Source organism: Zalophus californianus, chromosome 17 (genome assembly GCF_009762305.2).
Source record: "Zalophus californianus isolate mZalCal1 chromosome 17, mZalCal1.pri.v2, whole genome shotgun sequence".
Taxonomy (NCBI): domain Eukaryota; kingdom Metazoa; phylum Chordata; class Mammalia; order Carnivora; family Otariidae; genus Zalophus; species Zalophus californianus.
In genome coordinates, this window is record NC_045611.1 from 43,806,305 (window position 1) to 43,818,709 (window position 12,405).

General features: G+C 51.4%; 1 protein-coding gene across 5 annotated transcripts; it reads right to left on the reverse strand.

Annotated features, from left to right (window-relative positions):
• Nucleotides 1–336: 336 nt before the first annotated feature.
• Nucleotides 337–10,961, reverse strand: PRODH2 (proline dehydrogenase 2). Of its 5 annotated transcripts, none has more exons than XM_027617860.2 (10): nt 10,693–10,961; nt 10,421–10,617; nt 10,194–10,332; nt 10,024–10,110; nt 7,555–7,635; nt 7,322–7,477; nt 7,077–7,243; nt 2,880–2,990; nt 2,355–2,440; nt 337–1,426 (listed from the first exon to the last, which is right to left on the reverse strand). In XM_027617860.2, exons 1-10 carry the CDS (start codon nt 10,867–10,869, stop codon nt 1,242–1,244), a joined length of 1,386 nt encoding a protein of 461 aa, XP_027473661.1. In that variant the 5' UTR covers nt 10,870–10,961; the 3' UTR covers nt 337–1,241. The 5 variants fall into 5 exon arrangements, with proteins under 5 accessions (XP_027473661.1, XP_027473664.1, XP_027473662.1 ...); XM_027617863.1 differs by having other exon boundaries at nt 1,197–1,426; nt 10,224–10,332; XM_027617861.1 differs by having other exon boundaries at nt 1,197–1,426; nt 10,024–10,107.
• Nucleotides 10,962–12,405: the final 1,444 nt, after the last annotated feature.

Genomic DNA, 12,405 nt, shown 5'->3' on the forward strand with positions numbered 1-12,405 from the left:
CTGTCTTCTTCCCACGCTTCTTACCACCACCACGGGCTGTCTCTTTTCCCTAACCCCAGCGTCATCTCTTTGCCCCAAACCTGGGGCCCCACAGTGTCCTTGACACCTCGCCCTGGAAATCCTCTGAGACCCTCCCATCCACTGAGTCCCACACTTGTAGTATCTCCCCCAAACTGCATTTCCTCCCAATCGCCATCTCAGGGTACCCCCTCTTCAAGCCAGAGCCTTGGGCCTCGCCCTTCAGTGTCTCCCTCCCATCCAGCCTCTCAGCCCGAGGGCCCATCCACTCAGCCTCTAGATTGTCCTTCCCACCAGCCGCCTCCTCCGTTTGTTACAGCCCTGCCATGCTCCAGCTACCTGCAGGGATTTCTTACTTCAGCTTCCCTTGGGCTCCCAGCCTGTCTCCCCACTCTGGTACACTCACTGCATGGTAGCCAGGGGACTCTTTACTAAAGCCAAACCTGACTCTGTCCCTCCCTTGCTAGAAACTCTCCTGACTCCCCAGGGCCCTTGGGACAAGTCCAGGCCCTGAGATCTGGCATCAAAGATGGCATTGTCAGGCTTGCCTACCTTTTCATCCCTGTCTTCCCACTCCCTAGTCTGTTTCAAACTTTTCTGTCTATGCGCACGCCCTTGCCTTTGAATGCTCTTCTCAGTATTCCTTTGGTTATCCTTATGAATTCTCTGGGAAGCCCTCTTGATCACCAGGTGTCTCCCCTTGATCCACCAGGCTGTCACTGTCTAAAGATAGGTCTGTCTACCCCTACTGGACTAAGCCCTGTGAAGCAGGGCCTGCGGTTGTCTTTGTCAGTGTTGAGTCCCCGGCATTGTTCATCTCAGAGCATAGCTCAGAAGGAACCTCAGTAAATGCTTATTAAATGAAAAAGTGATTTGCCTCTTCCCTCTGTCCCTCCCAGCCTCTTGGTTTCAGTGCCTCAGTGTCTGCTGTTCATCTGGGCATCCCCTGGAGTGAAGAAAGTTCCCACATGAGTCATTGACCGGCTGAGTAGAGCTGATCCCAGGCCCACTGCAGGATAGTCGGCCTCAGGGTTAGGAGTAGGCATCATTAGTCTTTGATCAATGCCCTTGCTATGCTCTAGGGTCAGCTAGTGGTCTCTCTTAAGCTGCAGAGTCCCTAGCTTGGGCTCACTGAGGTGGAGAATAGCCCTTCCCCAAGGAGGAGCTTCAGTGCAGGGCAGCAGCCTGGGCCATAGCTCAGGATCTTTATTAACCACATGATGCTAATGGGGTACCCTCAGGCCCCGCCCCAGCACTCTCCGTCGAAGTTCTTGGCTGAGCAGCTTCTGTTCCCTGCGGGCACCCTGCAGCACACTCCGGTTCTCCTGGGCCCTCCGGATCAGGTAGGGGATCACCTCCTCCAGGGAACCATAAGGGATGGACTTATACACGGCATAGCCGGCCTGCCCTGTGGGGAGAGTGTTGGCAGGGTGTGAACTCATGTGTGGGGAGAGGCCCCATCTGGAACAGAGACTTTCATCTCTGAGGACATGACAGACTAGTTGAGTTGGACAAAATTTCCCACTGAAAAAACGTAAAATCCTGCAATAAACATTTAGAAAAATCTTCCTAAAGTTATTAAAATACGGCCAAAAGAGTAAGGAATTTAGTAATCCAAGCATTAAGAGAAAGTGAGAACCCAAAGAGGGAAGGATGCAAGGAAGCACTTCCACCCTGAAGGCAAAATTTGGTGACCTCACAGAGTTGAGGGGGTGCAGAATTGAGGCCCAGAGCCTGACCAGGGTGAGTTGTAATGGAGCACTTCCTCAAATTAAGCTGCACCCTCAGTGCCAGAGTTAACCAGAAGTCAACCCTCCCACCTTCCCCAACTCACAGGGAATGGTGGCCTTGACCATAAGTGGAGCAGAGAAGAAAACAGAAACTCATCTCTGAGAGATCGAGGCCGTGGATTAGCCTCACATATTTGTAGCTTAAATTTGCATCATGGAGATGCCTCAGGAAACCTCAAGCTCTGAATTTAGGGTAAAGTAATTCTGTACCCCTTAGTACCTGGAAGAAGAAAACATAAATCTTCTGGTCTCGGACCCCGGGAAGCAACACAGTCAAGATAACAGAGCATGAAACAAGACACCATGATCAAGAACCAGCAAAAGCAGCAGACAGCAGGCCCAAAGACAGGTGTGAAAGGCCTTCAGATATGGGAGCAACAGATCTATCTGGAAGAGTCTGGTTGCTGGGCCAGCTGCAGGCTCTGGAGGGGAGCCTGGGCAGGCACTGTTTGGGAGTGGAAGGAGGGATTTGGCTGGGAGGGGATGAGTCTGAGGGCTGGGTGGGTCATGGTGATGGGGTATGGGGAGAATGAGCCATTCACATACCCAGTGCCAAGGAGACGTGGTCACACATCCCTAGAAGTTGTCCAAAACAGACAGGCCCATCCAGAGGAATGCCCAGCTCCCACATGCTATAGAAAAGGCCACATCATCAGTCCAGACAGTGGCTGGATCCAGAGCTGACCGTCAGCCATTATGCACTCATATGGCTATTCCAGTTATTAAAATTTTGAAGTACTTCCGAACTCAGTGATAAATAAACACTGCTCTCAGTTCCCTGAAAACTCCCCAGTGAGTCCCAGCTCCTTCCCTGGAACCCTCAGACCTCCCTGTGCCCCAGCAAGTAAGGAGCAATGTCTTGTTTAGCTGGGACCTACAGGGCCTACAGGTTTAGCGGGGGTTAAATATTTTGGATAGGCCCCCCTAAATCCCTGTGAACCTACTGGCCCCTCACCATCTCTCCCCCTATTCCATGTCCACCACCCTCTGCCCATCCCTGGCATGTGAGCAAGGGGGAGAGGAAGGGAGGGGGCCTTCTTGCGGGTACCCATTTCTCATCCCTCTACGTACCGCTTGGTTGCCTGGCGAACAGATTCCTCATTGTGGGAAGCCACCATGAGATGGCACATGGGGCCACGGTGGGACACCTGGGTCAGCATCAGCTCCAGACAGCGGCTGTAACTTAAGGGAGACGTTCTGTTCAGCTTATGGCACCTGGTGATTAAGGGTCATGCCCCAGGGACTCAGGATTCCTGTCCTTGGGAGGTGGGGTGCTTAAGGGCAAGTACTCTGGAGTCAGACAGTACCCCCATTTCACCCGCACCAGGCGCAAGGGATAGCCCTTCTCTGAGCCTGTTTCCTCTCTTTTAACGTATTCAAGTTCACCTAACAGCACTGTTGAGGATGGAGTGAGATGAGGGTGTCATAAAGCCCCTGACTCAATGGCCGTCTCACAGCAAAGGGCCACATTCCGTGCATGAGATGACATTTACCAAGGTCATTCACTGCAGCATTGGCCACGGAACATGAGGAGCAGTAATGCAATTTGTCTGTCGATGGGGCCTGGCTCAAATGAATGACGGCACACAAAGGATAGTGGAGCGCCAGGCACTAAAGAAGGGTGAGGACACTCTGGGGCACTGATATGGAAAGGTAAACTGACTGGCAAATGCTTTCCCAGCTTGCTGCTGGCCAAATGCCATCCTAAGGACATCACTGGTTATTCTCCATTGCCCCCCAGATCTGTTCTCTAACCTTCTCTGCCCCTCAGGAAGCTGACTTTTATGTTCTGTATCACCCATGGAGGAATGAGCAGGAGATCAGAAAATGGGAGGAGAGGGAGCTTGGGGTATTTCACCCCCTAGCCCCCTCTCTGGCCCATGCTGACTGTCTTGTGCATGGTGACACCTTCCTCAGCTTTAGGGTGGCCCTCCTTCCTCAGCTCTGGAACAGCGGTTGTAAGAGCTTCATGCTCTTAGGGGTTCCCCTAACCTTGCGCACCCTCTATAGAGAGAGTGCATTTTACTACATTTCCTTTAGTTTAACCCCTTTGCTTGGAATTCTCTTTCCTCCAGGATTCTGCCTGACCCACATACATTCACTCAAGTCAGCTCCAGGAGGTAGATGTCCTGGTTATCCTCATTTTACAGAGGGGAAGACTGAAGCTTGTCCCCAGGTCACACAGCTAAAAGTGGCTGGGCTGGGATTTGAACCTAGGCCCTTTGATGCTCCAGAGCCTGGGTTTATTATCATTAGACTATTCTCCCTTTAAAATATGCAATTGAGTGGAAAAGCAAGGAGCAGTGTGTAGGCATGATGCCTTTTGCACATAGACACACACAAATCTCTGTGTTTGCCTGTTTTGGGATAAAGGAACTTAAGAAATGTGTAAGAAACTAACAAAAGTAGTCACCTGTGGAGAGCAAGGAGACTCCAAAATGAGAGGGGGATTTGGGTGGAAGTGAGATATGTCAGTGTATTCATTTCATATCATTTTTATTTTTTATTTTTTTAGAGAGAGCGAGCGAGTGGGGGAGAGAGGCAGAGGGGGAGAGAGAATCCCAAGCAGGCTCTACACCCAGCACAGAGCCCTACGCAGAGCTCGATCTCATGACCCTGAGTTCATGACCTGAGCTGAAATTAAGAGTTGGACACTTAACCGACAGCCATCCAGGTACTGCATATCATTTTTATTTTCTTTTAAAGATTTATTTATTCATTTTGAGAGAGAGAGAGAGCATGCACACAAGCGGGGGAAGGGGCAGAGGGAGAGAGAGAGTCACAAGCAGACTCTGCTCTGAGCACAGAGCCCAACTCAGGGCTCGATCCCATGACCCTGAGGTCAGGACCTGAGCTGAGACCAAGAGTCAGATGCTCAACTGACTGAGACACCCACATGCCCCTCATTTTGATTTTTAATCACATAAACTTATTATTTACTCAGAATGTGTAATGTATGAATGCAAAATGGTGTAGCAGCTTTGAAAAATCATCTGACAATTCCTCAAAAAGTTAAACAGAGTTACTGTATAACCCAGCATTTCCACTTGTAGAGAATTGAGCTTTCAAGAGAATTGAAAGTGCATATTTACAGAAGAATATGCACACGAATGTTCATAGCAACCCTGGTCACCATAGCCAAAAGTGGAAGCAATCCAAATATCCATCAGCTGAGGGGTGGCTAAACAAGATGTGGTACGCCCATACAGTGGAATGGTATTTAGACGTAAGGGACTGAAGCACTGATTCATCTGTCAACGTGGTTGAACCCTGAGAACATTATGCTAAGTGAAACAGGCCAGACACAAAAAGCCATACGTTATATGACTCCATTGATATGAAATGTCCAGAAGAGGCAAATCCATAGGACAGAAAATAGATGAGAGGCTGCTAGGGCCTGAGGGGAGGCAAATGGGGAATGACTGCTAATGGACATGGTTTCTTTTGGGGGGTGATGGAATGTTCTGGAATTAGTGGTGATGTTTGCACAGCCTTGTGAATATACTAAAATCCACTGAATTGTACACTTTGAAATGGTGAATTTTATGGTATGTGAATTACATCTTAGTAAAGAATAATAATAATGGTGCCAGTGATTAAGCCTGTGGGGCACAAACGTATGTGGGAGCCCTCCTGGGCCTTGGATGCAAGCCTAGCTTCTGGCCATGGTGTGGCCCATTGCCCTGTGAGCTTGGGTCAGTCCCTGTGGCTCTACAAACCTCTCCTGGATCCAGTGTGAAATGGAGGTAGGTTTTTTTTTTTTTAAGATTTTATTTATTTATTTGACAGAGACACAGCGAGAGAGGGAACACAAGCAGGGGGAGTGGGAGAAGGAGAAGCAGGCTTCCCGCCTAGCGGGGAACCCAATGCAGGGCTCGATCCCAGGACCCTGGGGTCATGACCTGAGCCGAAGGCAGACGCTTAGCGACTGAGCCACCCAGGCGCCCCTGGAGGTAGATTTTTTTTTTTTTTAAGATTTTATTTATCTATTTGAGAGAGAGAGAATGAGAGATAGAGAGCACGAGAGGGAAGAGGGTCAGAGGGAGAAGCAGACTCCCCGCTGAGCAGGGAGCCCGATGTGGGACTCGATCCCGGGACTCCAGGATCATGACCTGAGCCGAAGGCAGTCGCTTAACCAACTGAGCCACCCAGGCGCCCTGGAGGTAGATTTTTAAGCTCTACGGGGACAGGGCCTGGGGACGACCTTTAGTTGGGAGTGGGACCAGGGTCCAGCCCAGGTCCTGATCTAAGTCAGGTGATCAGAAAGTATGTGGTAAAGGAACAGTTTCCTTCTTCCCAGGGTCATGGGATGGGGGCCCAAGGAGCTCGCCCATATTTTGCTCCCAGCACAGGGTGATTTGAGGTGGGTAAGAATGCAGGTTCTAGAGTCAGTCTGCTGGGTTCAGAACTTGGCTGTGCCACTTACTAACTATGTGACCTTGGGTAAGTGGTTCTACCTCTCTGTGCCTGGGTTCCTTCCCCTGTGAAATTGGGCAGGGGGTGATGATAATAGTACCTACTGCTTGGGGGTTGTTTATGTGTTCAGCAGATCTGTACCGAGAACCTGCCTCATAGCAGGCACAATTCTAAGCACTGGATGCTCAACAATGAACAAATCAGAAACCCCTGCCCTCCTGGGCCCACGCTCTAGAGGGGGAGACAGACAGTGTGCAATTGAATACGAAAGTGTATAGAACCTCGGGTGCTGGTAAGTGCTAAAGAGGAAAAGTAAATTTAGGAAAAGAGTAGTGTGGGTGTTCTAGTTTTTGATAGGGAGGGCAAGGAAGGTCCCCTGAGGAGGTAACAACAAGGAGGTGAAGGATTGAGCCAAGCAGCTGTCTGGAGGGAGAACGTTCTAAGCAGTGGGAATAGGAAGTGCAAAGGCCCTGGGGATCATCAAGGAGGCCTGTTTGGAGGAACAGAGTGGGCGGAAGAGAAGTTGAGGTGACAAGACCTGATTATGTGGGGGTGGGGGGCTGCTGTAAGGATTTTGGGTTTATTAAGGGGCAGTGGGAGTGAAGGAAGGGTTTTGAAGAGGGACAGGATTTGACTTAGATATTAACAGGCTCCCTCTAGCTGCCTGTGGGGTACAGATTGGGGTGGTGGACAAAGGAGGGAGCAGGGACCCCAAAGAGGAGGCAGGAAGTGACAATGTCCTGGACCAGGGAGAGGAAATGCTATGTGGACATACACAGGATGCTTAGCATCATGGGCAGTGTGCCAGGTTAGATCTTATTTATCTCCGAGGCCTGTCTGGCCCAGTCCTACCTCTGACTGGTAGCCTCATAGTCCGGCTGAGTGGGGTCTTCTGTCCCATGGTGCCGAGCCACCTCTCTCTCCTTGTCCAGATATGCCCCTCGTACCAACTTGACTCCGAAGGCCAGGCCAGCCCTGTCAGCGGCCTCCGCGGCCCGCCTCAGCCGCTCATGTGTGTCCTGGCGGGGCACCCCGGCAGCTTCGGGTCAGGGCCCCCGGGACCCCAGCCCGCGGTCCCCCCACAGTTCACCACACACCTTCAGATAGGCCTGGTAAGTGTTCCACACCCAGGGCCCCCCTTCCCCGGGGCTGTTCCAGCGCATGGCCAGGGCATCCACCAGCAGAGAGAGAGCCGGGTTCAGGAAGGTATACTCGGCGTCCACCAGGAGCCTCACGTGCTGGGCCCGGGCATGCTGCGGGTGAGAGGGGCCGCGGTCAGGCCTCAGGGCGCCCAGCACGCGTGGTGGAGCCAGGCCACGGCAGGTGTTACCTTGACTACCCGGTGCAAGCGGCTCAGAGAGGCCCGGAGATGCTGGTTTTGCTCGGCGTTGAGGCAGGAGACCTGGAGATCCTGGAGGAGCAGCAGGGGAGGCGAGAATGGCTCAGGTGACCGGATCCTTCCGGGGCCTGTGTCTCCTCTCCGCCATCACCCAGAAGGGAGAAAAGTTCAGAAATTTTTAGAAATAGGAAACGTAGCTGTATCACATAGATACTATTTATTGAGGTGAATAAAGTGGTTAAGAGCCCAGGATCTGGGTTTGAATCCAGACTCCACCACTTACTGTGTGGCCTTGGGCAAGCCATATCACCTCTCTGGGCCTCAATTTTTGTCTGTTTTTTCAACGATTAGAGGATAATGGCATCTCCCTCATGGAGTTGCTGTGTGGACCTATAAGACGTGCCTGGACATAAGAATGGGATGGGGCCAGCACATGATAAGCACTCGATATATGTTGTTATTATAATAATAAGTGACTACATATGCTGTCTTATTTATATAATCTTCGCAATGATCGTGGTACACAGTTACTCCAAGCTTCCTTGTCCAGTGAGGAAACTGAAGCTCGGTGAGTGAGGAGACTTAGGAATTAATACGTAGGAAGTGCATAGAAGAGTAGCCAGCTCATAGGAAGTGCCAGAATTGTCATCTGGTATTAGGTCTCTTAGGACCTCCATATTTTCATGTAAGGCCAGAGCCTCATTGCAGCCCACGAGGCTCCACCCATCTGGCCCCTCTGCTCTCATCTCCTCAGCTCTCCCAAGCTCAAGCTCACAGTCTTCCAGCCATGCTGGCCTCCCTGCTAGTCTTTCAGCATGCCTGGTACCTTTCTGCCTCAGGGCCTTTGCTCTGGCTGTTCCTTCTGCCTGGACCACTCTTCCCCTCGATGTCCACTTACTTCACTCCGATCTCTTCTCCAGGTGTTTTTCTCAATGTCACCTTCTCAATGAGGTTTTCCCTGGTTCACATTTGCAACTCACTTTTTGGGGCTTTCCCTTCTCCTTCCTCAGCCTTATTTGTCCCTACAATGCTTATTTATACTTGTTACTTAGTGGCTTTGGTTTTAGTCATTGAGTGTCTCTTGTCCCTCCCTGACTAGCAAGTGAGTGCCTCAAGGACTGGGAGTTTGTCTTGGTCATCATTTCGTACACCCCTGGGGGAGCACAGTGGAAATAATTGCCCCTAACTTACGTTCTTGTTATGGACATTCCATAGGTGAATATGAGGGGCTGGCGACTCAAGGAGTCCAGCTGGGTTCAGAGAAATTGGGGGGTTCAAGAAGGAGGAACAGGTGGGACTTAGTTCTACCAGATCCAACAGAGTCCAGATGTAGACACAGGCCTAGGTCTGCTAATGGAATGCCCCAGGATCAGGCTGTGGCATTCCCCCCCCCACCCCCGCCTTGGCTTAGTGGAGAAAACTTTCCAGCAAGAGGGAAGAGCTGGGGTACCTGCCCAGTTATCTTGTCCTCAGAGAATTGTCTCCCTCTGGCTGGGGGTGGAGTCTTGGGAGAGTTCTGAGGAGTAAGTAGCTGGTGAAACTCCCTACATATGATGGCCACCCTCAGAGAGGGCCTACTTGGTGCCTGGTGCTATTTTGGGTACCTCACCAAATATTTAACTCAATCTTCACCTTCCTCTAGGGTAGGGACTGAGACAGGGGATGGGAGGGCTGTTTCTGAGATGGGGACAGGAAGGGGGGCAGGTTTGGGGAGACACTGAAGCCAGGGTGGGACCTGGTAGGTGTGAGGGGTCTGGAGGATGTCCAGGGGCTCAGGGGAAAGGCTGGGTCTGGAGACAAATGTGGGCCTCATGAGTACCCAGTGGGGAAACTGAGGCTGCAGCGTGGATAAGAAGCCCCCATCGAGGGGAGTAAGGAGTGAGGAGGTGGGAGCCACGACCTAGACTTGGGAAAGCGCCATATTGAAGAGACAGGCAGAGAAGAACCTAACAGGGATTGAGAATGAACTAGCAGAGATGGAAAAGGAAAACCAGGTGTTTGTATTAGGGATGCCAATGGCAGGGAGGGTAGCAATAGTATATGGAAATAAAAAGGAATGAGTGAATGAATGAATGACCAAACCAAAACCCCACTGGCCTAATCATAACTTCCAGTCAGCACACAACATAGCTGAGTTGATTGACCAAATACTGATTACTCTTTTTGAGTTGGTAGAGAACTACTGTCTCACTCCCTCTTCTGTGAACTCCCAGCCCCCAGGCCCTCGCCTAGGACCCCCAGATGACCCATATATTCCATCCATTCCAGCCACACCCCAGGGCTATAGCCACATTTATTTCTGATTGTTCTAAGCCTGGGGAGCAGCAGTAGTTACATAGTTCGAACATCCTGCTTACAAGCAGGTGCCAGGCGGGTGCCTGCTACATCCAAGTATAGAGAACTCTGCTCGCGCCCACTTCCCCACCAACCACCCATTCTCTACCAGCCTGAGTTCCTTACCCGCCCAGAGTCCATGGCTTCAGCCAGCCTCTCAGGACTCAGCTCCAAGGAAGCCCCTGGTTTTCTGATCCATGAGGTTAGCTCCTTCTGGAATGAGGTGGTGGGTGGAGTGGTGAGGGGGACCTGGTAGGCAGCCATACCCTCCCTCCCCCATCTTGCCCGTCCCTTACACAGAGCCGAGCACTGGTCAGCGCCGTCACCTTCAGTTGCATAAGGATGTTCCCAGTCGGGCCAGGGGTCTCCAGCAGGCCTCGTGACAGGTCCACACACCGAAGCATAGCACTGAAGTTCCCCTCATACCAGGCCTCACTGCCCAGCCAGCGGGCATTAGCTTCTGGAGCCCACCAGTCCCCTTCCTGCCAACCTCCCAGCCTCCCTGGGCCTGGCCCTTACTCACCCAGTCTTGACAGCTGAGTCTGGCTCCTCCTCGGTGGGTACTGCCAGCAGGGGCCGAAGGCCTAGGGTCTGGAGCTGTTGGACGCAGCCCTTCACCTCCTCTGCTGTCTCACCAGCCACAAACTGCCCATAGATAGATGCTCGGAGAAGTGCGCCTGAGAGCCGGGAGCCCAGGAGTCGCTGAGACCAGGCCTGGAGCTGGAGTGACAGAGAGCAAGGGCTCAGAGCCCAGTCTGGGGATGCCCAAGGCCAGTCCCCAGGGTCCCTGCTCACCGCCAAGCCATGTGTGACCAGAGGGGGCCAGGCACACAGCCGCAGCACCAACAAAGCTCGTGTCAGTTCTCCTGTGCCTTTGAGGTGAAAAGCCCCACCGTCAAAGCTCAAGGGCTGCCAGCCCCCAGCGGAGGGTCCAGCTTGGGAACAGAGCACACGACAGGTCCGAAGCATCATGAATCCCTAGCCGCTTCTAGAGCAAGTAAAGGGGCTTTGGAGGCAGGAGGTCTACCAAGTGCCCCTTGAGCGGCCAGGGACAGTGACTGATTAACCAGGCAGTAGCCAGGGCAAGGCAAATCTTTTAGGATCATAGGCTCCTTGGGGGGCAGTTAATTATTAACTGATGGGGACAGAGTTCATAATAATGGGGACAGGAATGGAAACCCCCAATAATAGCCCCCAACAACCCTCAGCAGAAGAGCTCACAATTGTTGTGTAAGGGAAAGCATGGGCTCTGGAACTAGGATCTCCGGGTTCAAGGCCATTCGGTTTTGTGATCTTGGGAAAGTTACTTAACCTCGCTTATTGCAATTACTACATTTTCAAATAGGAAAGATGGCAGTGTTACTGAGTCAATTTGAAAATGCACATAACCTGTAACCCAGCTATTCCAGGCTGAGCATACATCTTAGAGAACTGGGACGTGGCGGTTGGGAAACAAGTAGAGGAAGGAACGTTCACAGCCGCACTGTTTGTCACGGCCACAAAGCACCCAAATTTCCATCAACCGCAGAACGGGTAGAGATATACTGTGGTCTCTACAATGGCATACTATATGGAATACTATACGGCAATGAAAAAGGAACAGACTACTGATGTGTCCGACCCCATGGTTAAATCTCACGTGCATAGTAGTGAGTGAAAGAAGCAGACACCGAACAGGACACGCTGCATTATTCCATCCAATACACTTGAAGGCAGGGAAAATGAAACAGTAGTGTTAGGAATATGTACGTGGGTGGCTGACCCATACAGAAAAGACAAAAAAGGAAATGATTATCTCAAAAGTCAGAGGTGGTTACCTCGGGCGATGGGAGGGGCTGTAACTGGGTAGGGGCTCCTGGGGGCTTCCCTGTCCTTTTTTCTTAACTGGATGATTCACAGTTGTTCACATTCTAAGTATTTTTTAAAAGATTTTATTTATTTATTTGAGACAGAGAGAGAGAGAGAGCGCGCGCGCGCTAGCGGGGGGAGGGGCAGAGGGAGAAGCAGGCTCCCCACTGAGCAGGGAGTCTGACGCAGGGGTTCAGTCCCGGGACCCTGGGATCATGACCTGAGCTGAAGGTAGACACTTAACCGACTGAGCCACCCAGGTGTCTCTCTAGGTATTTTTTTTTAAAGATTTTATTTATTTATTTGAGAGGGAGAATGAGAGATAGCACGAGAGGAAAGAGGGTCAGAGGGAGAAGCAGACTCCCTGCCGAGCAGGGAGCCCGATGTGGGACTCGATCCCGGGACTCCAGGATCATGACCTGAGCCGAAGGCAGTTGCTTAACCAACTGAGCCACCCAGGCGCCCCCCTCTAGGTATTTTTTTAATGCCATACACCTATATTTTATACTGCTGAATGTACAGTACATTTCACAATAAAATAAAAAGGAGACATGAATCATAGTATCAGTCTCATGGGGCTGTTATGAGGATCCGGTGAGTTCATGAGCTCACACAGGCTGGTCCACAATATGCGCTCAGTAAGTACCGGCTGTGATCATT

Coding starts and splice junctions, on each gene's coding strand:
- PRODH2 (XM_027617860.2), bottom strand. CDS start 10,869: ATGATGCTTCGGACCTGTCGTGTGCTCTGTTCCCAAGCTGGACCCTCC. Junction 2,991..7,076: donor TATGAGGCTACCAGTCAGAG/GTAGGACTGGGC, acceptor GTCTCCCTTAAG/TTACAGCCGCTGTCTGGAGC. Junction 2,441..2,879: donor GTTCGCCAGGCAACCAAGCG/GTACGTAGAGGG, acceptor CCTTTTCTATAG/CATGTGGGAGCTGGGCATTC.